We start from the raw sequence: 27519 nt of genomic DNA on the forward strand, positions 1-27519 counted from the left end.
GGACAGACAGTGGTGGAGTTTGCTTGGCACTTTCACTATGTTATCCTTTTTGAGCCGGGCAGGAAACTGATGGAGAGCTGAACGACTGGTCTAAGGTTACACAGCCTGCATTTGGCAGTAAGGTATAAGGCAGCACATTCAGATCTGGGTTCAGATTCTGACCCGGCCATTCACTCATGCTGTGATTTTAGGCAAGATAAAGTAAATGAGACTCAGGTTATCTGTTTTTAAAAAGACATAGTAATTACTTGAGGCATATGACTTTTAGATACTTGTCCTGCAGAGTATGATATTTTGCCCTCTCTGGGAGAGAGGAAGGAAAAACTGAATACACAGTGGGAAAGGCCAGCATCAGGTTCTACTCAAAGTACGCTTGGGAGACCAGCAGCATCAGCATCACCTGTGAAATTGTTAGATATGCAAATTCTCAACTGCACTGCAGACCTACTAAATCAGCATCCCTGGGAGGTCCAGGAAGAAGCCATGTTCTAATAAGCTCTCTAGGAGATCTGTAAACCCGCTACAGTTTGAGAAGCACTTTGCCACACATAATGTATAAACTGATGCATTCAGGAATGTATTCTGGTAACTCCCAAGTTTACATCTATTTCCCCCACTTGTCCAACTGCTTATCTGACGTCTCCATTTAGATGACTAAAAGACATCTCAAGTGTAATGTGTCTAAAGCCAAACTCTTGATTTTCTCTCTCTGAACCTGTTCCATCTGCAGTATTTCCCCACTGGGAACTAGCAAGACCACTGACCCAGCTCTTCAGGCCAAGAACCTCAGTGGCAATCTTGATGCCATTCTCTCTCAGGCCCCTTATCCAATCTAATCCATCAACACATCCTGCCAATCCAATCTTCAAACATCCAGAATCCCACCCTGCTCACCACGTCTTCATCACCACCAACCTAGTCCAGGCCACTCTCACTGTGAGGGCCTCCACACCCATTCTTTGCTCCGACAGCCTGCTCTCCTCACAGCTAATCTTTTAAAAACATACATCACGATGACAATATGTCTTACTATTGGTGATGTTAATCTTGATCGCTCAGTTAAGGTGGTGTTACTGGGGTGTCACTTTTTCCAGGCCTTCTCAGCTGTAAGAGCTAGAAAATATTTGTGTTTACACTAAGTCATGTATCTACACACATTTAATCTTTGTTTCAAGTTCTAACTAATACCAACTCCAATCCAGCTAGCATTTCCCTTTTGCTTATTGGTAATTCTTCTTGTCACTTCTTTTCCAACACTGAGATGCCTAGTTCTCATTATCTGCAATTTATTTACTTATTGTTCAATCCTGGAATAAATATAACTTCAGAATTGCTAATTCACACCCCTCCTGCTCTCTCCCTCTCCCCAGTGTGATAAACAAATTTACCAACTAGAATACAGTGTTTGTGTACAGTTCTTTTTGTCTTTAACCTTACAGTTTCCAATCAAACACTATTTTCCAAGGTTACTTAGGTCAGATCCTTTCTCTCTCTACCTCTTTAGTAATAGATCAACATCACATACCTCCTGATAGCAATGCACTGAGAAGGGCATATCACCTCTGTGGTATTCCTCCCCAAAATGCACTAACTTCAATCTAACCATGAGAAAGCAGCAGATAAACCCAAAGTGAGGGACATTCTTCAAAAGTATCAATGTCAAGGGGGAGGGTATAGCTCAAGTGGTAGAGCACTTGCCTAGCATGCATGAGGTCCTAGGTTCAATCTCCAGTACCTACCTTGAAAATAAATAAATAAACAAATCTAATTACCTCCCCCTCCAAAAATAAAAATCAATGTCATAAAAGACAAGGAAAGACTAAGAACTGCCACAGACTAGAAGAGACTAAGGATAGGTAACAATTAAATATAATGTGGAGATCTTGTGGTAGCTCACAGCGGGAAAAAAAAATGTGACAATGAATATATGTATGTTCATGTATAACTGAAAAATTGTGCTCTACACTGGAATTTGACACAACATTGTAAAATGACTATAACTCAATTAAAAAATGTAAAAAAAAAGAAAAAAATTTAATGTGGGATCTGGATTGGATCCTGAAATAGGAAAGTTTTTCCATTAGTAGAAAAACTAGTGAAACCCAAATAAAGTCTGTAGTATGGTATCTATATTAACTTCTTAGTTTTGATCATTGCACTGTGGTTACACAAGATGTGAACATCAGGGTAACCCAGGTGAAGGCTATAGTACAGGTCTTCACTATTTTTAAATTGAAAATTTGACTGAGATAATTATAGATTCACATGCAGTTGCAAAAAAAATGGACATCCGTTGTACACTTCATCCAGTTTCTCCCAAAGGTAGTATTTTGCAAAATTACAGAACAGTACCACAACCAGGATATAATATTGTGCAATCTACCCATCTTCCCCATTTAACTTGTACTCATTTGTGTATATATGACATCTATTTTTTGTTAAGTCTAAAATTATTCCAAAATAAAGTTTTGTTTTTTTTTAAGTTGATGAAATATCAGGGGCACAAGAGGAGGAACCTACATGAGACCACCTCAGTGCCCTTCCCAAACTCCCTCAACAGCTTCCCATCAAACAACAAATCCAAACTCTTTACTACCACAGCCTTTGAGGCCTTAAGTGGTCTGCCCTGCACCTCTCTAGCCTCTTTTCTTTCCATTCTCTCACCCCCTAGCTGTGTTCCAGTCGCACTGGCCTCCTCGCTGTTTCTCAAAGTGGCCAAGGCCTTTCTCATGTCAAGGTTCCCTCTGTCTAGAATTAGCTCTTCCCCTACATATTCACAAGGCTGCCTCCCTTATTTCAGATCTGTTCAAATGTAATCTCCCCAGAAGTCTCCCCTAACCACTCTTTTTAACATCCTCCATCACTCTCTACACTGTTAACTTTCACACCACTAATCAACGCTTGCTATTATGTTTATTAAATGTAAGCCCATGACAGTAAGTACACCCAACCTTGAACAGTGCCTGAAATACACTAGCCTTTGATAAATATTTATTAGATGAATAAGTAGATAGATGTTATTTACTCTGTTCTTCTAAACAAAGGCTAGTTAGACGTTGCCTGTAAGGATGTAGGAGGAACCAGTGCTTGTCATAGACCTACTATATTGTACAGGTATGATGTCATTTAGTTTTTAATAATCCTGTGTAATAGTATTATCCCTCTTCTGCAAATAAGAAAACTGAAGCTCAGAGAGGTTAACGCACAAGCTCAAATTCAGCAGCACAAGGCAGGTCTGAGTTTAAAGCCCTTTTATGTCGACTCTGACAGCTATTATGGCTCAGTGGGAGTCAGTCTAGGCTGAACCCACCAGTCTGAACAAGTACATGCTTCCAGCTTGGATGAATGAGATGTACTTATACAAAAGATCTCAGATCTCAGTCCAGACATCTTTTATACTTTTTTCCTGGAGGCCCTCTTTTTATGTTACTTTGATATGTCAAAACCTCCAAACGGCCCATAGCCCTCCAGACATGCGCCAATCAGTGGCATATACTTTGAAAGACTGGACCAGCACACTAGATTAATGTAACTCAAGCCAAGTTCTGTGGCCTGCAATTCAGAACCTACACTTGCTGACTTCATTTGTTGTTGCCATCTTTGAAAACATGAGAAAAGTTTAGCCTTGAAAATTAAGAGACCAAGGCCCATCAGTTCCACAGAGAACACCTGATATTCTGGAAGGATAGAAGACTTTTGAGAATTCCCCAAATTTATACTTCCATATAAATGCCTCCAAAATTGATATAAGGTATAATTGGGGAAAAAAAGATCCTTAATCTTCTTAACCTACTGGTCATATAAATCCAGGACTACAGTGCTTTATAGAGCTATTAAATTCTCTTGTCAGCTTTTGCCTGAACTTCTCCTTTTCCTTGGGATGAGTAACTTTTACTCTGGATGAAAATGATGAAACAAATGGCTCTTCCTCTTTGCTGTACAGTTCACAGTATTCCACCTATACAGAGGCCACCTCACAGCATGGATTCAAGGCTGCAGAATCTGACCCCCACTCTTTATCCCCCGCTGTTTGTGTTTCTGAAACCATTTTCCTTAGAGCATATCATTTTCACTTCACCTCCATCACCCTCACTAGCAAATGATTTTCATAACAGACACCTCTTAGGCTGCCTCAGCAAAATTACAAAATAAAATTTGCTACAGACTTTCAGGTTTGTTTGCAAACAGCTATAATTTTGACTAAAATCTGCAAACACCAGACACCACTTAGCTATCCCTATTTACCATCCCCTCTCCAACTGTCTCAAATCAGGTCACACAGTCTCACATCAGGAGTATGGCAAAGTGTTCCCGGTCCTCTGCCTCTGCCCAGTCTTGATGCCCTGCTGCCAGGATGAGCTTTCTAAACACAAAGGTAACTGATCAAAACTAGGACCATTTGTGTCATAATAACTTCACTTACAATTCTACATCATAATAACCAAGTCAGATGGGAATATTTATCCCTATTTACCAAACAAACTGAATTCAAAGAAATTAAGAAATTTGCCAAGATCAGAAGGTTATTAAGAGCCAGAACTGGGACTCCACCAGGTCTCTGTGGATCCAGAGCTTGTGCCATCCCCATTACAGCTGACTGGCTTCCCCAGAGCCTTCCTGTCACGCCCCCAACACCACTCTCAGCTCCAGACACACCAAATAACTAACATCCTTCTTCCTGCAGCCATACCTAGTGATCGCTATTGCCTTGACTGAAATGACATTCCTCAGCCCTTCTCTTTGCTTGGTTCACTCATGACACTGACATTTAAATCAAGTGAGTTTTTTGTCATCAGCAACCCCTTCCCCACCGTACCAACACACATACACATACAGTACTCACAGAACAGCCTGAAAAGCCTCTGGCACGGCACACATCACAGTCTTCTAACCTGCCCTATCCTAAAGTGTGGGGTGGGCACGCATGGACACAATATTAAACAATATTGAAGCACAAAGCGAGTAAGTTATCCCCTTTCCAATTCTCTTTCAATCTCTGACTACAAGGAGGAAGTTTCAGGGCGGCGGTGGTTATCTGTGGAGCCAGACTGCCTGGGTTCAATCCCTGCTATGTCACCTAACAGCCAACTGACTTCTCTGGGCCTCAGCTTCTGTGGCTGCACTACACAGATAAGAGCATAAATGGGGTCGTTCCAAGGGTTAAAGAGTTAATAACACAGCGCCTGCACAGGGCAAGTGCTCAGGAGCAGATGGCTATTACAGTGCTCTCTGGCACCTCTCTGACTATTGCTGCTTATTCTTGAACAGAGCAAGCCTCAGGCCCAGAGCCTTCAGCAGGCAACAGAGCCTAACCAGCTAGCGATACTGATGTTCCATTTATAGTAGAATATAAACAGAGATAAATTTAACGAGTGCATTTTAAATGAACATTAGGTAATAATACAGGTGCTAGCTAAATACAGCAAAAAAATAATAAGAAGAACAGTATTGGAATGAATAAAATTGGAGAAGTATACTCAAGTGTTCTCACCAAAAAAAAAATAAAGATAACTATGTGAGGTGACAGACATGCTAGTTAACTTGAATGTAGTAACAATTTCATAATGTGTGTATATATATATATATATATCTCAAATCATCACATTGTACACTTTAAATATATATAATTTTGTCAATTAAACCTCAATAAAGCTGAGTAGGAAAAAGGTGAGGAAGTATATTGTTATTATAATAACACGTTATTAATACGTATTAATTCATTTGTCTCCCTCACGAAATTGTGAGTTCCTCAGGGAGAGACTGTCTTCCATTGCTGTATCCCCCAGATCCCAACACATAGCAGGCACACAGCGGGTATTCAGTATGAACTTGCTGAATGAATAACAGCCACATATAGTCTAGTTCAGTGGTTCTCAAAGCATGGTTCTTGAATCAGTAGCTTCAGTATCACCTGGAAACTCCTTGGACCCCACCCAAGGCCTAACGAATCAGACACTTTGAGAGGAGGGTCCCAGCAAGCTGGTTTTTAAAAGTCTTACAGGAGATTCTAATGCACTCTTGGGTTTGATCATCATTGACCTGTAGGAAAAAGATTTAGAGCAGGGCCAAAAGACAGTCAAGAGAGAAACCAGAGAGCAAGAGCAGAGATGCGAGGAAGCTGTTCTCTGTACCAGGACAGACCTGCAAGTTGGGACACTACAAGAAAGGTAAAGATCCTATCATGGAAAGATTAGTTCCTGAGGATCTAATGAGTACCAGGCCAGGAGACCAGGTGATCTGGGTTGGGCTTGGCTCTGCCATTAACTAGCAGTGTGAACATGGCCCTTTAGCTCCCAACCGATGTTTCTTCACCCGTAGGTGCTCCGTTCCCCCAGGTCTGGTGTAGGACTCTCCCTGGTGATTCCTTCACTCCTCTAATGCCTAACACCTCTCCCCCATCCCACCTCTCTGACTTCACTGAGGAAATGGAAGCTCAGTCAGAAGATAATGTCCATAGATCTCCTTCCCACATCTACCACCTACCGACATTTACGCCCACGTACTCAGCCTCCTGACTCACCACCACACCCAGCCACAATTCTATCCAAATCTAATCCCTCCACTCGTGTGCGAAGAGCCACCCCTCTCACTTACTCAAAGATACTGCTACAACACATCTCCCCTCTCCCATGTCAATTTTAATTTCTACTGAAAAAGTTATGTCACTTGTCTTTGCTCCCCTTGGTGGTGAAACTCCTCCTAAGAGCTGTGCCAGCTGTCTCCAGTCACTTTCCTCCCATTCTCTTTTTTTTAATTTTTCTTTTTTTGGGGGGGAAGGTAATTAGGCTTATTTATCTTTTTTCTAGTGGAGGTACTGGGGATTGAACCAGGACCTTGTGCATGCTAAGCATGCACTCTACCACAGAGCTATACCTTCCCCCCCTCATTCTCTCTTAAGCCCACTCTACTCAGCCTCTCACCTCTACCACCCTAGCAGCACTGCTCCAGTCAAGGTCACTATGAGCTCCATGTGGTGAAATCCAACGGTCAGTCCCAGTGCTCACGTTACTTGATCTGTCAGCAGCACTCCCCTCAGTTCATCAACCCTCCCCCTCACACACTCTCTGGCTTTCAGGGCACCAAACTCTTCTGTACTCCTCCTGCTTTACTGGCCCCTCCTTCTTAGTCTCCTTTACCAATTCTTCTTTTCCCCGATCTCTTATTACTGAAGTTCCCCCAAGGTTCCCCTGGGTGGTCTTCTCTTTTCATCATACTTACTCCCTTATGACTTAATCCAGTCTCGAGACTTCAAATGCGGCTATCTTGACGCTGAAGACCCCCCCACACACACCTGCAGCCCAAACTCCAGACTTCAGGTTGCCAATTCCACATCCTCCCTTGGATGGGGAGTAGACTTCTTAAGCATGTTGAAAATGGAATTTCTAGTTTTCTGTCAAAGCTGCTCCACTTACAGCCCTCTCTATCAAAATTAACAGCAATTAATTAGCTCTGTATTTTCTGTTGCTTAGGCCAGAAATTTTAACCATGCTTGCTTTCTCTTTCTCTCATACCCTCTTCCATTCAAAGAAATCCTATTGGTTCACCTTCAAAACCTATCATCTGACCGTTTCTCACCACCTCCAATGCTGCTACCGTGCTGGAGCCAACAAGACTGCTTGGATCACTGCAATACTTTCTAACAGGGCTTCCTGCTTCTACCCACGCCCCCACATTCCAGTCTCAACACAGCAAGGTCAGTTTTAAAATGGAAGTCAGATCATGTGGTACCTCTGCTCATGACTCTGCAGGGACTCGTTCCACTCACAGTGAAGGCCGAAGTCTTCACAACGGCCTGCGAAGCCCTACACAAGCAGCTTCCCCAAGCCCTCCCTTCTCTGACCTCATCCCTCCTACTCCTCCTCTCTCACTCTGCTGGCTCTGCTGGCCTCAGTGCCACACGCCCCTCTGTTTGAGGGCCTTTGGTCTAGCTGCTCCCTCTCTGGAAAGCTCTTCCTCACAGATCCACCTAGCCAACCCTTACCACTTTCAAGTCTTCTCAAATCTCACTTTTCTCAGTAAGACCTACCTTGACTAGCCTTCCCTGTCCTCTTCCCCTGCTTTTTCCCTCCACAGCACACATCATTTTATAACATACTTTATCATTCACTTGTGTATTATTTATCGTCCATCTCCCTCCACTAGAATTTAAGCTCCATGAAGATCTTTGTTTTTGTTCATTATATATCCCAAGAACATTAAAAAGTGCTGGGGATATAGATTATTTATATTTATATTTATAGTATATTTATTCAGTAACTCAAAAAAGTTACTGAATAAATGCCTTGTGCAGGACACATTTTTTAGACAGTTACATATTTATTTTAGTATATTATACTTGAGTATAATATACTAAAAGTATATAAAGTAATATAGTAAACACATTAAGTATGTAAGTTCAGGAGTAACGGGTTCTTTTATGACAAAGAAAATATCTGGTAAATAATAGTATTTCAGAAATAATCTGGGGTGGAGGGATAAATTGGGAGTTTGGGATTTGCAGATACTAACTACTATATAAAAAATAGATAAACAACAAGGACCTACTGTATAGCACAGGGAACAATATTCAATATCTTGTAATAGCCTATAATGAAAAAGAATATGAAGAAGAACATATGTATAATTGAATTACTATGCTATACATCAGAAATCAAAACATTATAACCAATAATACTACAATTAAAAAAAAAAAAGAGAAAGAATCTGCAGGTGACACACAAGTGGAGAAACCCTGACCTCTACACACAGAGACAAATTCAGATCCTCTCCCGTTCCTGAGGGCCTTCACAGCATAAGGGACGCATCTTAGAATTTTCAAACCTGGCTGTGTATACAAATCATCTAGGAAGGCTGTTAAAAAAGAGACCCCTATATTCCACTCTAAACTCTCTGAGATTGGTGCCTGGAATCTGTATTTTAAATGTCTCAAGTAATTCTCCTGTAACCAGTCCAGTACCGGGCAAAAATTAGGACTTAGCGACTGCTGGATCAGATAACCTCCATGGGCTCTTCTAGCTCACAAGTTCTGACATCGTGATAAAACGTAACTGACTACAGTGAACTGGAGAGCAGGGTTTTTTAACTGCAGATTTAACACATTTCAACCAGCATAAGGGAAAAAACTTAATAGAACAGACTATAAAATGAGATGTATTGACTGTGGTAAAGGTTACATTTCATGAAATATTTTTCAGAGGTAAGTATATGGATGTAATAAGTGGAGATACAAAATACTTTGTGTGTTGGGGGGGGCTGTGGTCAAAAAATTGTGAAAGCTACTGTTAAGAGAACAATGAATCTCAATCTTCGGTGTTGTAAGAATATGATTTCTAAGCCCCATAAATTTCAAGTCTCTGAGTGAAGTTCAGGAATCTGCATTTTTTAACAGGTGACATGAAGGGAAGGGGTCCTAGACCACACTTTATAGACTACTGAGCTCTGTGAACTCAAACCTGCCCCCAGGACCAATTCAACCAGTGCTTTTCAATACTAGGGGAGGAGGATGAAGGGGCTGGAATGCAAATCCCAACCCTCCATTTTTCTGGTGGGTAAGGGAAGATTTGAAAAAGCATAGTTAATATCCCTGTACTGTTATATTGGGGAGGAACGCTATTACTTATTTATTGTTATTTCAAGAGTTCACAGGATTTTTTTTCCACCTGAAAAGTGGCAGGAGGAGGAACATGTACTTTTTGTCCACTTAGCAGCACGGACTGTATCTGTTTGGGTCAATGCCATGCTTCAGGTAGGTAAGCACTCGAGTATTTGTTGAGTGAATGACAAGAGAGAAAAATGCTGATCTGGAAGAACAGGAAGCTGTACCTGGTCTCTCTCCAGGCTGCTGTCACTCCCAAAGCCCAGTTCTTCATAGATTTTAGGGACTTCTTGAAACAAGAAAAGCCCAGGAAGCAACCACCTGTATCTGAGCTTACTTACTCAATACCTTTACATTGAGTAACCCCCATCCTCATCTTCTTTCCTTTCTCAGGAAAAGAGTAGCACTCAAGTCACTAAATAAAACTTCTTACACCTAAGCCTACCACAAAGACCATAAAGAATATGTATTTCAATAAATATGTAATATATACAAACTAGTAACAGCTCCTACTATGTGATTTACATATACTACCTTTAATTTTTGAAAACCCTGAAAGGTAGGTGTTGGCCTATTTTACATACGCTCTGTGGCCCTGTGAGGCTGGCTGACTTGCCTAAGGTCTCACCCAGGTAGAAAGGGGCAGTGTTGCTGGCTGTGCCTACTCTGAGCAACAAGGGGGTCAGATGCTGGGAGCGCACCACTGCCTTGTGCCTGAGGTTACAGAACATCAGTTACAAAATGCACACATCTCCCATCCTGAAGAAATTTCCTCTTTTCATTCAGCGCTTACTGGGGTGTTTATCCCTATAGATAAAGTCGTTGAAAAGTAAAAACTAACTCCATTTCTGTGACTGCCAGTCCTCCTTGGGCACTCTCAGAACATAGGCCAGAATGAGAAACAGCATTTTGTGGGCCGGTCAACCTATTTTCAGGGAAAATTTGATAGAAGCTTATTTCAAGGGGCAGATGTGTGGTTTAACCTCATTGCTTAAAAGCTATAAAACTACAAAAAGACAGCTGGTCTGGAGGTTCCGGAGTCTGACTGCCTTGGTTTGAAGACTTGTGACTTTGGGCAATTAATTTCCTTCTCTGTGTCTCTGTGTCCTCATCATTTTAACACCTCATAGAGTGATGAAAACTACATGAGATAGTATGTGCCAGCGAAGAACCCCAACCAGCATCCAGGAAAGCATGTGCCTCCCCCGGAGCTGTCTGGACCACTGCCTGGGAGTAACAGTTGCACAGCTATTTCCTAAAATTAGAGTTGGAAGAGGAGTGAGTTGGCCGCTGGTGGGACTCTTCACAGAAAACAAGCCTACACTATCTGCCAGGGACCTACAAGGGATTTGTGAGGCTTAAATTCCAAATGCTGTGCTCTTACCCACTGTGATATATACTATGTAATGTTTAAGCAGAGCCAATCTTTAAAAGCAAAAAGTATAAATATATATATATTTATATATATAGGAAAATGCTTTCAGAGGCAGTCACTATGATATTGAGAGGGTTAGAAGTCATGTTATCAAAGCAATACATTCAGCAGGGTAACTGAGGGAGCCTAGAACATCATTAGTGCATAAATTGATGAATGTTTTTGCCTTTCAAGCTACTTTCAGACTCCAGGTAACTACTGACATATTTATCACATAACAAATGAAATCAATAGTGATAAATATAACTACATAACATCTTAAAATCATGTTATGTAAGGTCTTTAACTGGTACAATCATGTATCATTTGTTCAGATTTGTGAAAATACAAACCATCTACATTTGTTTCCTAAGCTTTCCTGCACCTTAAAGGGAGTCAAGTTCAGTCCTCCTGGTGCCCCCAGGTGCTTTAGGCTAGATTCTCCCCTGACAACCACAAGGGTGGTTTCCATAACAAGCTGCTCCAAAAGCGGTTCTGTACCCCCAGGCACCAGCTAGGTCCCCGGTGGCGGGCAGCTTAAACTATCTGTGGGCGGCTTCTGGGCCCTGACCTAGCCATTCACCTAGAAGGCCTGGGCCTTAACCCTTTAGGACCCAGGCCCCTCTGGCAGCCTATTCATCACGGAGTTTAACAGGTTGGGACTGGCAGTATGTTTCAGCTGCAGGAACAGGCAAAAGTACAAAATCCAATCAGCTCTGCTGCAGAGGGCCAGAGGAGCTGCAATTTGCAACACTAGCAAAAACTACTGGGACTTGGATGACCTGCTTCCAGCTTAGTGTTCTTTCAATCATACCACACCGTCTAACAGCTTCAAGGCAACAAGGATCTTACGTATACTCACTGCACAGAGGGCCAAGAAAACAGGACAAAAAAGCTTATACTGGGGCAGTTCTACGGAACTGACATTGCTGGTATCTGGTGGTGGCTGCAGAGGTAAGGCAATATATCCTACACACCCAATGGATGGCATATAAAACCATTACTACGTGAGAAGCCTTAAGAGGGGCGAAAAAAGTACAAATCATAATTCTGGTTTCCTCAACTTGTTTTTAAAAAGGCCAGAAAGTAACATTAGCTGTATTTGTAAATTAGCAATTCCAATAGAGAAAACCTACTGTCCTTAGCTCTAATTCTCACATTTAATTTGACTAGTTATTTGGCACATTTTCTACCTAAAAGCTCAAAAAGCTCAAAACAGTAACATGGGCACATACACATGCAACTTCCCGAGACTACTCGTCTGGATTTTGATCGCTCCCCTTTAGCCATACTATGTGGATACAAACGCCAGCCCCCTGGAATAACCTACAGGGTCTCCTCTTTTGTGCCCCTGTTCCCTTTTCTAAGGTCTGTCCTGCTGCCAGGGCTGGAGGCTCTAACAGCAGGCTCTGGCCCCTCACTGGCTTGACCTGATCTACTACTCTTCCCTACCCATGCTCTGGGTTCTGTGGTCACCCTGCTGTTTCTAAACCAAACAGACTGAGACCTGTTAGCTTTGGAAAGGTGAGTGGCACTAAGTCACCAGTAACCACCCTGTACTTAACTCTAGCGCTTTACACATTTGTGTGATCATCCAGAATGGCTGTTTCACATCCCTGACCTCCAGGCATTACTACTGCCAACAGCAGCCCTAGTTCCTGTGATAAAGGCCCAATCCCACAAACTTTCAAATACCCCAGGATGGGGGATGAGTGCTACTGCCTCAGCTTGAGAACTCTGCCCTAAAGGGCAGCTGCAGGACTAGAAGATTCATTCTCAGCAAAATAGCATCCACTACTTCTGGGCCTGGAATTGGGATATAGACAGATGCTCGCCATGTACACCACCTTATTCTGAAGACAATCACAATGCAACATGGGGGCAGAGGGGCACCTAAGATCACCCTGAGTTTTCATGGGTAGCAGCTGAAGAAATGAGAAAAATAACCACACAGCAGGAACTTCATAAGACTAAATTTATTAAAGAAATCTCCCTGGATGTTATGCTTTCCCGCCCTCCCTTGATTTGGCTTTAGGATGTGGTCAGGGCTTCTACTCTTTATAGTGTTCATACGTATCACCTGTAGATCTTGTTAAAAGCAGACGAATTCTAACTCAGTAGGTCCGAGGTGGAGCCCAAGAGCTTTGACAACCCCCAGGTGGTCCTACCCACTTACTAGCAAGCTCAACCCAACATGAATGCTTCAGACCTGGTATGACATCTGTCTAGAAGTCGGGCTTCTAATCATACAGGAGTTAAGCTTTCCTGGCACTGCTGCTCTCAACTAGTTAGGGAAGTGTCCCCAAGATGTTTCATGACTCACCTAAAATATCACTGCTAGAACTAGGAGCAAAATCCAGCTGATCTCCAAACTCCCCAGGGGCTTTTCCCCACTGGGCCAGGAGCCCAGGCAGTTTAAATTTTTTAAATGGGAAGTGAACTCAACTGAGTACACAAGACAGCAGGACCAAATAAAGGGCAGGGAGCTTTATATAGTTAAATCATACAGTACTACAAACATAAAAACACAGCAACACAGCAAACATTTGCCTAAGAGTAACGTGCACAAGGATGGCGACACCATTAGCGGGACTCTCACTTTCTACATCTTCCTGAAATGCTTTATTTAGATAAAGCTAGCACACACTCCATCTCCTCTGGAAAATACACTGACTTCCCACAGCAGCTAGCACCCAGCACTAGGTTAGCTATATATTGACCAAGAGTTAGTTTGTTCTTAAAGATGTTTATTCCAGTTGTAGTTGTTAGTGTAATTACAGAAGTTGAAACAGTGAGGTCCCCCCCTATAAAAATGAAGCTGAATCACAAGAAATCGGACTCCTTCACAAGTTTTCAATACCATTTACAAAGTGGTGCCCCTACAGAAAAAGACTGAGAAGTGAGTGCACATTGACATTGTAAGTGAAACAAAAAGTTTATGTTAACACATTTCATGATTCTCCCCTTTAACCAACTGTATCTCATGGATAAGACTTTATTATCAGGAAGACAATATAAGCCACATTTCATAAAGTTAGGCATACCAAATATTCTCCAGGCTTCAAAATATCTACATAAGCAGCTAAGAAATTAGAGAACGATTTAACGGCAAGGAAAAGGTGGCCTAGGGAGAAATGAACTCAGTCACCCATGAGTAAATTATTGAATTAACTTGTGTTCAAAATGTAAAACTGAGACTGAAAACTATGAACCACTGGCCAAGTAGTGTGTCTAACAGAGAAATGGTGGCTTTCGTATGCCACTGCCTCAGTGACCTGGAAAAGCACAGGCAAGTCCCATTTTCATACCAAAGGGGGAACAAACAGGTAAGAGTAACATTTCTCACATACAGAAACACAAAATTAACTCTTTTTGAGCACTATGTGCCTTGTCCACGTTTAAGCAGTGTACAAGTATCAAACCATTTAATCCTGAGAAATATCACTATTATTGTAGATTTAGGTAACACAGCTAATACAAGGCAGGGCGGGGATCAAACCCAGGCAATGTGTCTCAAAGACCACCCCCTTCTCTACTTATACTGCCTAACAACCCCATAGATTCTCACTTTAAAGGAAAACCGAGTCCAAAATTTAACCCCAACACGACACCAAAGCCTGATTCCTTCACCAGACAATGCTGATAAAACCTCTAGTGAAGAACAGTAGAGGGGAGGCTCCTGGAACAGGGGAGCACTGTGCCCTACCTTTAATTAAGGCTCTGATTTCAAACCCCAGCCCCAACCACACCCCCCCTCTGTATGTTTCCACAGGACCACCACACCAGCCTGTCAACAAGGGTGTGGTGAACACGGGCAATGCTGTGAAGCTCAGGCTTGGATCTGCCAGGAAACACTGACATCCTATCAGGGATGGATGACAGGGTTGTTACCAGCTATTCCCATCGAAGCTTTAAGTGGCTTGAGGTCCAAGGACTTGAATATGGCCAGGCTCCTTTCACAGAACACACAACAGTAATTGTACATTTCACTGACAACCTTTTATTGGCTTTTTGGATAGAAACGGGAATTTATTTGCCAGGAAGGATGATCCCATCATACTGAAAGAGAAGAGATTTAATTTTTTCAGAACAGGAGGTAACAGTGAAGATTGTAGCAATGGCTAACGTTAAGAGAATTCAAATCAGATACTCCCATATCCCTTAACAGGAAGCTGGCCAGTTTTAACTGCTACCCTAGGCTCAATTTTACTGCACCCTGAGAAAAAGTGGCTCCTATTAAAGCCACATCCCTCCCCCTTCCAGCTACCTGCATTCATGGGGCTGGGCAAAAAGCCTGAGTGTTCTTTAAGCCAACACCCGCGAAGCCCCCACTGGCCAAGTTGCCCAAGTGTTCTATCTTTAAGAAAGCTACCCACCAAAGGGTGCTCGCTCTTGCATCCCCGTATCCCAGCTCTACTCACCAACACCACATTCCACCACATCACCTGAGATAAATCAAGCTTTACCTTCTGCTGGAACCAGCGCATGGCCTCCTCTTTGCTGATTCTGTGTTTGGCCCCAATGCAGCCTGTCTTGCGCTTCTTGTCTGCAATGCTGAAACCTGGCCTACCCAGCACCTGTCCCAGGAATAACCAACAGTCACCTAGCCAGCTCAGAGTCAAGAGCAGACGGACAAGACTCACACAGTGGAGAGATCAGTCTTCAAGAGTCACCTGTTCGCCCAGTGAATTCTGGAGCAAGAGGCCCATGGCATGATCTCAATGTCTCATGGAACCGTGACCAGCACCCTGGACAACACACCGCCTTACTCTAGGTTTGCTCTGGAGGCTAGAACTTGTAGCCCTTCCCCTACCTAACCTCCAGTGGTAGTTAAGGATTCTCCACTGCCCCCGAACTCCAAAGCACTTTTATTTTTAAAAATAACATTTCAGTAAACCTTACTTGACATGTGCATTGTGAAAATCTTAAAATTCCAAGAAGCACAACGAGCTATATTTCTTTCCTCTGCTTCAGCTCTAAGTGCTTCGTAAGTTTCTTGTCCCCCATGCACACCCAACTCTCACTACTGTTTGCATAATCAAATCTAATTGTGAGGGTGCTGCCATTGCTCAGGGTCACACTAGTCAGGATTTACCTAAACGTGAGTGACACACACGGTCATTTCTAAATTAAAATCCCCATCCTGACTGAGCAAAGAATCACATCACCAAAGTTACTCCTGTGTCCTCTGGACAGAAGCCACCCCATCCCCAGGGTATAAGCGAAGGAGCAGGGAAAGAACAGCCTCAGTGCAGCCAACCCACACGCCAAAGGCAACCCCAGCACCATCTCTCAAATTTTCACTACAGTGGCTCGATGGAGTGCTTCCTTCATCCACCGCTAAGCCACACTGGTGTGTGCTAGATCCTAGGCCGTAAGCTCCACAGCAGCAGGGATCTTACCCATTTGGTTCAAGATGCTATATCCCCACACCTGCCACAAACAAGGTGTATCTTCCCGAGGGAGAGACAGACAACACTCAAAGCCTCAATCCAACATGTGAACATCAAGACAGCACATATGAAATAAAGGAGTAACAGATTCCACTCTCATAAGCCAGAAGTGGAAAAGATTAAGTATTCATACCACGTAGAAGTCCAGGCCGTAGATACCAATGCTTGGGTCATATTTGATCCCCAGATCAATGTGTTCTTGGATCCCAAAACCGAAGTTTCCGGTATCTGAGAAGTTATTTTTCCTTAACTCGTACTCTCGCACCTGAGGAGAAAAATACAGCAATCACTCCCTGTCAACCCAACCCCCATTAACTAGCTCAACCTGCAACACTCATAAGCCCAGGAACAGAATTCTGTGTAATCTGGCCAGTAACAAAATCTGACTTCCCCACTACACCAAATCACATCTCAATTATGGATTTCAGAGAACTTTACTAACTTTCAAAGGACAAGTTAACAGCCATTAGTTCAAAATAAGCAGAACAAAGACAGTACATCAGAGGTAACTACTGCCACTGTAATTATCCACATGTGTTATGCTGATGCGTTTAGCATCACATCGTGAACGAAGCCCCACCTTTAGACCTTTCTCCAGGATTTCTTCTGCCTTGGCCCCCCGGACTGTGCAGTGGACAGCAATCTTCTCATTTCTCCTGATGCCGAAGGATCGGACAGTGTATCTAGCTGCAGGCAGGGTAACAAGGAGTCAGCTGCTGTCACACTTGTACTCACCTCTGTCCCCAGAACATCGTCTCCACGGCTCCAAAGAGATATTAGTATCCATCCACTCTCTAAAGTGGTGGTATTCTAACCAGTGTCACCTATATCTGTTCACAGAAAGCAGATTTTCCAACTTCCAAGACACTCAGTCATACTAAGCAGTTAAGACCTCGAAGCCATAATGTTAAAGCCCCAGGAAGGGCAAGTTCACAACCCGACTAGGCCACTGGAAAACAATGTGTCCTAAAGAAAACATTACTGATGTTAATAGCAAATACTTGCTAAAACCTTATTGTACTGTTCTCCCCATTCCACAGATGAAGTTCTGATACGTTAACTTGCACAAGATTAGCTGGAAATAAGAGGCAGGATCTGAATTCAAGGACCTGCCGTATTCCATTACCCTGAAGCAAGGAAATGCAAAAAACAAACAAAAGTAACAGTAAAGCTGACACTGCTCCTGGTTATAGAGCAGGCATCTTCTAACTCATTCTATCCTCTGCAATTTCATACAGCAACTATCACCATCCCCTTTATGCAATTAAGGAAGCTGAGACCCAGAGGTCAAAAGGACTAGCGAGTGACAGAGCCAGGATCTGAACTACGTTAGTCTAGGTACACTGCCCTGTTCTTGATGTAGCCTATTTAACCCTAACCACTAATCAAGCCAAATGCCATTTTCTGCATTCTCAACATTTCCACGCCACCTCATATCCTGGGTATCTCCACTTGGGCCAGTCTTAAGTCTCCACTCACAAAATCTGGTGTCCCAACACCACCTGAGCTTGGAAAGCTCGGGAAGGCAATGCTTTTAAGGAATGCCAACTGTCACCTCCTAAAAGGGTACAAAACAGGCTCGACAGCAGGCGAGGTAAGAAACATCCAGGCCTACTGAGCGGCCAGCCCTCTCTGTACCTGCCACTGCTCACCTTTGGAGAACACAGGGGTCTGGCCTGTGAGCTGCTCCAGCACCTTGGCTGCCCGGGTCAGTCTGTCTCCACTCTCTCCCACGCAGATGTTGAGGCAGAGCTTACGGATGCGAAGTTCCCGCATGGGGTTCTCCTTTTCACCTTGATCCTGCTGCAACAGGGGAGCGCACCAGTCAACACACAACCCCACCACAGCTGTCAGCCCAGTATTTTTATGCACAGCTCAGCTCAAATGACAAACCTCTAAAGGTTTATGAACTATCACGATGTTTGGGAGGCATCTCGGGGCCTTGTTTCTCCTCCCAAGCACAAACGGGTGAACAGCACGGATACCGGGTGTTAAGAGTTACAGACACCGAAGTAAACCCCAAGTGACTCAAAGTTTAAAGTGACAGCGTCATTACACGGCAGACGAGATGGAAGAAAACAGGATTTACTTGCTGAGGAAACAGCAAGCACATGGCTGTACAGCGTCCCCTACCCCATTCGGAAACCGTCTCGCCTTAGGGCAGCGGAAGCCTAGCGTCCGCCCTAAAGGACGACCCGGCTGAGGTTGCGCAGCAAAGCGCAAGCTTCAAGTTTCTGGGACTTGAGAGGTCTGGACCCCGCGTCCCAGGCCCCTCCGCTCGCAGCACGGCCCTCACTGCAGCCTGCGGGCCGCACTTCCAGACCCTGCGGGGGCTGCCCGGAGCCCGATCCTAGGAGGGTGGGAGGAAGGTGACAAAGCCCTGCTCCGCACCCTGGGGTCGCATGGTTCTGCCAGTTTCAGCACGGCCGGCAATGAGGGCTCTGTTTTTCTCGGGCCACGAGCGAGGTAACCCCCTCAGGCTCGGCTGGCCGTGGATGGAGACGGATGAAGGAAAGCAAACCGAGGTCTCAGCCACTCACCGCCATGATGGGAAACAGGAAGAGAGAGTGAGACTTCCGACCCAGGGCCTTATGGGCCAGGAGGCGGGCTCTTTTCCCAGGCTAACCAGTGAGACGAACGAGAGGAAGAGAGGCGAGTCTGGAGCCGCGTTGGGTTGGCTTCTCCCTCGTGGACACAGTGGCAACTGCAGGCGACGCTGTCCGATTTCCTGGGACCCAGGCTTTCCGAAAGTCAGTTTTTTAGACTCCCTGAGCTGGCATCTCTTTGAGCTTCCAGTCCCCCTTAACGCTGTTTCCGCCCACAGCCTCAAGACTGGCGTAGAGATGACCAGAACTACGCTAGGTCAATTATGCGAATCCTGAAATTAATTTTTTATTCCGCAACAATGTAAACAAATGGAATTTAAATAGTAATTCGAACAGAGTGTTGGCTTGAGAGTTCAGAGCTGTGAAGGCAAGCAGATGCAGTCTGTCTTGGCTAGATAAATAGCTATGTGACCTTAACTGGCTACTAATTTATTAAGTCTCAGTTTTCCTCGGCTTTAAAATGGATACTTATTTCTCACGGGATTGTTGTGAAAATTAAATGAGGTGTGGTGCACACAGTAAGCCCACGATAAGATATTACCCTAATTAATATGAACTCACTGTATTCAAGCAACCCACTCCCCCCCACCCCGAAAACTGTTAGACATGGTACATAAGCAAGAGAGGGTCATCGTGCAGGCACCAAGACGGCTTGCAGATTAGTCTCTTGACAGACAAGGACACCGATCTCAGACAGTAACAGGCCTCTCTAGGTTTGCACTAAATCCTCATCAGCAGGACCCAAGGAGGTGACAGGATCCACATCCTAGGCAGAAGCTGGCCTTGAGGCAGCCAATGTCTTTAACAGGGACAAATGGAAAAAGATGACCATACAGGGCTTTGGTGGAAAAGGAGCCAAGGGTTTTCTTCTGCTTCCATGATTCCTGCTCCTATTGCCACAGGAGAGGCAGAAGCCCCCAGGCTTTCATCCTTAGGGACAAAACAGCACATCTGGGAAGCTGGGCTGATGGAAGAAGGCACAGAGCAAAGGGCCATCCTTCGAGCCTCCTCTATCCAGCACCCAGTGCCAGCCCAGAGCAGGGGTCTTGGGACCCTAGGATGGGCAGAGCCAAGGGAGGGGCCACTCCAGAACTCCAGAAATAAGACAACTGAATGCAGCACAGGATCCTGGGTTTTCTTTACCAGTAAAGCACATTATTGGGACAACTGGCAAAATCCGAATCTACAGACATCAGAAATATTCATTTAATACTTGGGCTGATTACGTGATCTTGGCTGCCTAAGAGAATGTCCCTGGGTTTAAGAAATACACGTTCAGTATTTGGAGGAAAGGGGCATATCTGCAGTTTACCATCAACTGGTTCAGGGAGGGGGGGAATGTATATTTCGAGAGAAAAGGATAAAGCCAATGTGGTAAATTTAAGATTTTGGGGAATCTGGATGAAGGATACGTGGGACTTCTTGCAACTTCTCTAAACTTGAGGGAAACATGTACCTAGGAGGATACAAGACAGCTTATTTTCAAAAACTCTCATCTCATTCCCTGCCTCCACAGTTTTTCTCCAACTGAGTCACTTGACTGCGGTACCCACACATGGTAATGAGGAAAGCTAATTAACAGCTAATATACAGTACCCAGTAAGTACCAATCACTCAACCTTCAATGTCCCAGTGGAGGTAGGTATTATTGTTTTCCCATTTTACAGATGCACAAACAAGGCACACAGAAGTTCATTAACATTTATAGACACTATTTAAGTCAGATGGTCTAACACCAGAGTCTAATCCTGATTTAGGAGCTGATGAACTATGCCAGGGCCAAAAGCTGCCCCAGGCCTCCCTCTTTATACCTTTTCCTCCCCGTGACCCCCAGCTCTCTGGTTCTTGCACCTGTCAGGCCCCTAGAAGGAAGACGGAGTAGCAGAATTAGACCCTGCACCCTTCTGCTTCCTCCTTGCTTGAAATAGGCAGATCAGTAGACACAGAGGCAAAAGGACTTGTGCTTTATTCCCATGCCATAAACTCATCAGCACAAAGAAAACTGGGTCAGCAGGGGCAGGTTTAGAACAGTTCAGGCAAGGGGGTGGCAGGCATAGCACACCAGTGGAGTGTGTGCTTGGTGTACATGAGGTCCTGGGTTCAATCCTCAGTGCCTCAGTTAAGAGGAGGGAAAAACAGTTCAAGTAAGAGAAGAGCAAGTTCAAGGCTTCTCTTTGAGCCACTCTTTCCCAGGTGAGCTCTGCCTGGGCTGCCCTGGCCTGGAGGGGCCTGAGTAGCTGTCAGCCCTCACTTTCTGGTGGCTTTTATGACCACCTGCCATAAAAGGTAGTGACTCTGCCTCCAGTAGCTGCTTTTTCCTCCACTGCTTTGATGACCCCAATAGCCACCATCCTGCCTCACGTCCTGTGCGGCAAAGCACCTTAGGACACAGGACGTGGAGAAACAGTGGGGAACACTGCCAGCAGCACGAGCTATGGGACCATGGCACAAGAGGCCGAGTGAGTAAAGTAGCTGATACTTTGAGTTGTACATGTGAGCTTGTTTAATTCTCCCAACAACTCACAGTAGATCTCATCTCTATTTCATGGGGGAGAAAACAGACCAAGGAAGTTGAAGTTCACTTGGCCATAATGGTTGGAAACCCAGAAGTCTCAGCACTTAGATTTCATTCCATCTGCTCTTTACACAGTTGGGAAAACTGAGGTCCAGAGAAGGAAAAGGACTTGTTAACATTCAGCAAAGTGAAGTAAGCATCAGGAGTGAGAACAAAAACAAGACTCAAATACTCTGATACTCATACCTTCTAAAGACTAAGCTTTTCCCCCACAGAGGTACTGTAAAGAAGGTGCTGCAGGCTCTGAAGACCAAGGAAGCAGGCTTGTAGGCAAGGGTGCATTCTTGAGTCAAAGACCCCCTGGGAAGCTGACATCAGTATGACAATGCACTGTATGCATGCCTTTTAAGCAGACATTGTAATTGCTCCTCTAAAAACCCTACGCAAAGCTTGTCAGAGGCATCATCTTTGCCGTCAAAGATGTATCAGTTAACTGGAAATCCAGGACAGGGGAAGTACAGAAAGAACCAAGGAGGTTGGTATTAAAGGCCAAGTGGGCTGACCAAGAGCTGGTTAGCACTTGAGCGTTATAGGTTAGGCCCACTATTGGAATCCTGATGGAATTCCTCCTTTCCAGTTGGCGTAGGTCCTTAAGCATATCTCTAGGCTTTGAAACCCCAGGATCCCATGACCAACAGAGGAAACACCAGCCCCTACCATGGCACTATAGAGAGGTACATGCCCTGGCCCTGAGGTCACATACAGCAAGCTCTCAGTGCATGGTCACTCTCAGAAGGGGGAAGAGGCAACAACTGCCATGGGTGAAAGGGTTGGGAAGGGAGGATCAGGGACAGTTTTGCTGGATGGGGAAGAAGGCTCCAGTCAAGGAAGCCTTCTTTCCTGGAAGAGAAGCAGAGCTATGCTGCACAGAAGCCACACAGAACACATCTCGCCTCATGGGGACTCAAAAATTAGTGGCTTGAGGAAGAATGCTACTATTTCTATTAATTTTCAACTCTTTTTTTTTCACATCAAGCTCTTTTTTTAATGATTTTTTTTTGGCAAGGGGAAGTAATTACGCTTGTTTGTTTATTTTCAGAGGAGGTACTAGGGATTGAACCCAGGACCTTGTGCATGCTAAGCATGCGCTCTACCACTTGAGCTATACCCTCCCCACAATATTCAACTCTTACAGAGGGTGGAGGAGAAGGGAGGGATAGGAGGCTTTGAAAAAATTTAATAAGCAATTTTATATAAATCAAGCTTGGAGGGAAAAAAAAGAATATTCCTTCTCTTTCCAGAGGGGGTAATTGAGGGTCAGAAATAGGTTGCCAAAAGACCAAAGACTGGCAGATGGCCAAACCAGAAGTTGATAACGAGACCAACTCCCCACTCAAACACCAGACTCATCAGTGAGGACTAGCTCTTCCACTAGTTTGAGGAACTTGGCAACTTGCTTGGCTTTATGCCAACTCACAGACCTACACAATAAGCCTATGGGGTCGGCATCATCGCCATTTTAAAGCTGAGCAAACCGAGATCTCCAATGTCACAGGTATTTCTTGAGAGCTACAAAACTCCAAGTCTACTTTCTAGTCCACTAGCTGCACGCTTCATTCTCTTGGCATCTAGAAAATGGCAGGAGCCTAATAAATGCTCAGAAGGATGTGAGCATGAAACCCTCTTATCTCACTGGTTGAAATATGTGATAATACTCAGGGTGTGGGGAAACAGGCATTAAAAGCTTCAGATTTCTGTCATTTTAGATGACTCCTTCTTGACAACTAACTCACTCATACCATGTCCCTTCACCTTTTAGATTTTTCTCGGCACTTGCATTCACCTACTATATTATCCACCTGCCTCCTCCACACACACACACACACACCCCACAAGACTATAAGTGCCGTGAGCAGAGTTGCTTCTTATTCACCATGGTACCCTCAGCACCAAGGACAGTGCCTGGAGTGCATGCCAATGTTCAAATACCATCCAAAGGAACACATTGCCAATGGCAGTTCTGATCTTTCTCCAGGACGATTAGGCAGGATATGTGAGAAGATTCCAAAATAATGCGTACTCTTTGTTTCATTAGGAACTTATTCTAATTAAGTCATCGAGGACACATGGAAAGATTTATTTACCAAAATGCTTATGGCAGTTTTTAATAAAAATTAGAAACAATATTCTTAGAAGCTGGTGACCTTGAGCTATTCCTTAACTGTGTTCAAGCTTTCATATTTTACATGGAAATAAAATGCCTTCTTCCTGGGGTTCTGTATGTGTAAACTGCTTAGTCTGGTGTCTGTTACCTAGTAATTTCTCTAATCATTAATTACCATTTTCATTTCATAACGGACATGGCTAAACAAACTACTGTACTTTGAGATGCAATAAAAAAAATCCACTAACTATTCAACATGTTAAATGACAAAGAACTTTTTAAAATAAGAAGTGTCATAGAGGGGACTAGGTATAGGTCAGTGGTAGAGTGCACGCTAAGCACGTGCAAAGTCCTGGGTTCAATCCCCAGTACCTCCATTTTTAAAAAAGTGAATAGAGTATTATGTTTAATTTGAGTCCACCTGTAAATATCTAGAAAGAGCTACATGAAAAGTAAGTTATCTGTAAGCCAGGGGGTTGCAGTTTATACTTCATATCTACATGAAATGTTCATTGTAAAATGTTAGACATTACATTTATAATCAGAAAAAGATATCCATGTACATGTGGAGCAGAAGATTAAGAATTCTCAAGTCAGTTATAGAAAAGGTAGGCTTTAAGCAAATGTAATAAGTGACAGTAGTTTGCACTTGAGTGCCAACTGTATGCACGAACAGATGCTCATGTGGAGTATTGCAGGTAATTCTCACAACCCCATGAAGTGAGTCCTAAGTCCCAGAGCATTAATACCTCACGCATCCCTTTACTGTGGGCAAGGGATGGAGCTGGGGTTGAACCTGGGTTTGACACAGCCTGGGTAGTTATGAGAATGGGCTCTGAAGCTGAGTTTTCTGGCTCCTCCACCTAACTAACAGGGGAATGTGGGCAACAACAGCCCCCAGGGGCTGGCATTCTAGTGTCCCCTTGTGGTCTGAGAAGCAGCTGTGGTGTGGTGCAGTTGGGCTGCACCCCACAGGCCTGCACGCTCTGTACTCACCCAGCCTAAAGATGGAAGAAAGAGCATGGAGTCAGCAACAGAGACATCCATGGTAAGGGGCATCTTACACGTCTGAAGCAAGGTCCTGGAGAGACACTCCACCTTGTGAGGTGGACGGCAGGACATGGCAGCAGTCTTTGCTGAGAGTAGGAAGAGGTTGGCACTGGGGTGGGGGTGGGAAGAAAGCTACCAGTTATGGAGGGACTTGACATCAGATCGGCTATCAGTTACCAGGGAAATCAGCAGAGGGCATGTCCCTTTAATAGACTATCATAATGGAGGTAGTTCTGATCTAAAGATTAGAACAATCACTAGCTAGGCTGGTGGGTAAGTGCATAGGCAGTTACTAACTGGGCTCTGTGACTGGGACAGAATGTCGGTCATGTGAGTAGGTGGAGGCGAAGCAGGTTCTAGTCGAGCAGGGACGTACAGAGAGCAGGAAAACCGCCATCCTGGGTGGCCTGATCATGCAGGTACAAGACAGCTGGTCTTAGAGTCAGCAGTGCTGAGTTCAAATACTGGTCCTGGTCTTTCCTAGTTTGAGATCCTGGGCACATTTCATACCCTCTCAGAGCCTCAGCATTTTTACCTCTAAAATGGGCTTCATGATACTGATTTCAGTTGGGTGTTGTAAGGATTAGATGAGACATGGATATGAAGTGCCCAGATGGTGCTGGCGCCTAGTAGGTCCTCAGGGAAGGACTGACCAGAACAGGACAAGAGCTTGTGAGCACCAAGCCTGCGCCAGGCCCATATCAGTGGTGCTATGGCTACCGAGATGTTGGCCCACTCCCCAAAGAGCTTCTGGGTCAAAACCTACACTCAGGACCCTCTCAGAGGTTTGGGGGGCACTACTGATATTTTCTAGGGAGTAGGGGTAGACAGGGATGCTGAACATCTTCCGTGCGTGGATTTTCCCATCCAATAGAGAGAGTGTTTCCTAACGAAATGCCCCATCTTTGAGAAACACCTGCTGGAACCAGCCAAGGCAGAGGTTGCAAACTCAGCCCCTCCAGGGATCAGGCAGGTGAAAACCATCACTTGTCTTCCTGCAACACTGTTTGTTTAAAATTCAACCTGTAGAGATGAGCTCTCTTTCACAAAGATACTTTTTTCTTGAAACATCCATCCCTCATTGACTTTTGTTTCCATACATTTGATAAAAATTGGGGTGTAGAGAAATCTTTCTTTACTATGAAGACAACCTGGAGAACAGGATGAAAGGCAGGATGAAAGATCATGACACAGGATCTCCTCCTGCTGTCATCACACCTGGTTCTTTAAGATGTTTCAAATTTCATAAAATTGTTATTTTCACTCAATGCTTGGAATTGTTTCTCAATGCTTGGAAGGTCTGGACCAAACCCAGACCTTCCAAGCATTGAATTTAGCCGATAGGTCCCAGTTTTTGTCCTCTGTTGGGCTTTCTGACCTTTTATTTCCCATCAGAACCCAACCTTCACCCAGGTGGGAAGGGTAGACGTGACAGGGAGGGAAGTGGGGGTGGGGAGGAAAGGCCTCACCTGGGGGCACTTCATCAGGTTCACCAAGAAGCCTGCTCTTGGAGAGAAAGAGCAAGGTCAAGGTCACGGAGCAAAAGAACAAGGTGCAGCCTTGAGGTGATAGACTCACAGCCATGACCAGCACGGAGGGGCCTAACACTCTTGGGGAAAAAGCTTGTCGAGGGTGATCCTGTCCAGGGTGAGGCTCTCTCCTCTCCCACCCCCTTCAGCTCCCTTCCCCATCGTTCCCCCTGCCCTACTCTACCTTTCCATCTTCCTCTCTGGTTCTCCCTCCCACCTTCCCTCTTCCACAGTGGGCCATGGGAAGAACTGGGACCCAGGCTCAGACCCCAGTTGTGGCACCATCCAGTTGGGGGATCTCAGGCATGCCACCTGACTGCTCTCTGCCTCAGTTTACTCCCTGAGAGAGTGGGGAGTATGATACCTCTTCGAGAGCCTGAGACTGGGCCATGGTGGCGGGAGACCTGACTTCTGGTTCCAGCTCTGTCACTGACTGACTGGGAGGCTGTGGACATGTATGTGTCCAAATTGTATGTGAACAAACCACATATGTCTGGACCTCATTCCTTCTTTATAAAAAAAAAATTGTTTTAAATGTGGGCAGAGTTTGAACTAGATAATATGTGAATCTCTTTCAGGCTCTGACCTTCTGGGGTCAATTCTCTGAGCTCCGATACCAATTTCTAGTCACGTTCACCCAGTCTCTTAGAGAACTCAAGCTTCTCAGCTGGCCCAGTCTTTCCCTGCCTACAAAAAGCAGCTTTGATGAGCTCCTTTGTCCTCCAGGGACTGACTGTGTACTTTTCAAAGGACAGCACCAGGTTGGATCTGAGATTTGAGCAGGAATGTGATTCTGGGATTCAGGGTCAGTTAGCGAGTCTCTGCACGTGGCTGAGACTGGAACTGGGAGTAGCAGGAGCTGGTGGCCACAGTGGCAGAGAAAGTCTAGAGGGACGGAGAGAGAAACAGAGAGAGGAACACAGCAGACCTACCGGGAGAAGCAGAGAGGAGTCCCCATTTTGAGCTCTTCGACCGTGAGACACCTCTGAGTCTTTGTAATGGATTTGCCCCACTTTCTTCTTTTCTATTAAGCTCCAATTAACTTCTGTTCCTTGTCACCAAAGGTTTCTAACCCACCTAGGTTAATGCGCAGAGGTTTGGTTTATTATTTTTCTGAAAAGCTGAGTACGTTTTCAGTAGAAAAAAAGAGAAAGCTAAACAAGGACACCCACACACATACACATACACCACAG

General features: G+C 44.5%; 1 protein-coding gene across 2 annotated transcripts; it reads right to left on the reverse strand.

Moving 5' to 3' along the window:
• Positions 1–14986: 14986 nt before the first annotated feature.
• Positions 14987–19075, reverse strand: RPL11 (ribosomal protein L11). 2 transcript variants are annotated; one of them, XM_006196759.3, is made up of 6 exons: positions 19003–19075; positions 18115–18265; positions 17043–17149; positions 16596–16727; positions 15476–15586; positions 14987–15068 (listed from the first exon to the last, which is right to left on the reverse strand). In XM_006196759.3, exons 1-6 carry the CDS (start codon positions 19006–19008, stop codon positions 15039–15041), a joined length of 537 nt encoding a protein of 178 aa, XP_006196821.1. In that variant the 5' UTR covers positions 19009–19075; the 3' UTR covers positions 14987–15038. The 2 variants fall into 2 exon arrangements, with proteins under 2 accessions (XP_006196821.1, XP_031539659.1); XM_031683799.2 differs by lacking the exon at positions 19003–19075 and adding an exon at positions 18854–19002.
• Positions 19076–27519: the final 8444 nt, after the last annotated feature.

The sequence above is a fragment of the Vicugna pacos genome, chromosome 13 (assembly GCF_048564905.1).
Source record: "Vicugna pacos chromosome 13, VicPac4, whole genome shotgun sequence".
In the NCBI taxonomy this organism is placed as follows: Eukaryota; Metazoa; Chordata; class Mammalia; order Artiodactyla; family Camelidae; genus Vicugna; species Vicugna pacos.

Excerpts from the sequence above, each read along its gene's own strand:
- RPL11 (XM_006196759.3), bottom strand. Across the intron at positions 17,150-18,114 it reads GACCCCTGTGTTCTCCAAAG|CTAGATACACTGTCCGATCC; the intron begins GTGAGCAGTGGC and ends CCCTGCCTGCAG. Across the intron at positions 16,728-17,042 it reads TCCTGGAGAAAGGTCTAAAG|GTGCGAGAGTACGAGTTAAG; the intron begins GTGGGGCTTCGT and ends TTTTCTCCTCAG.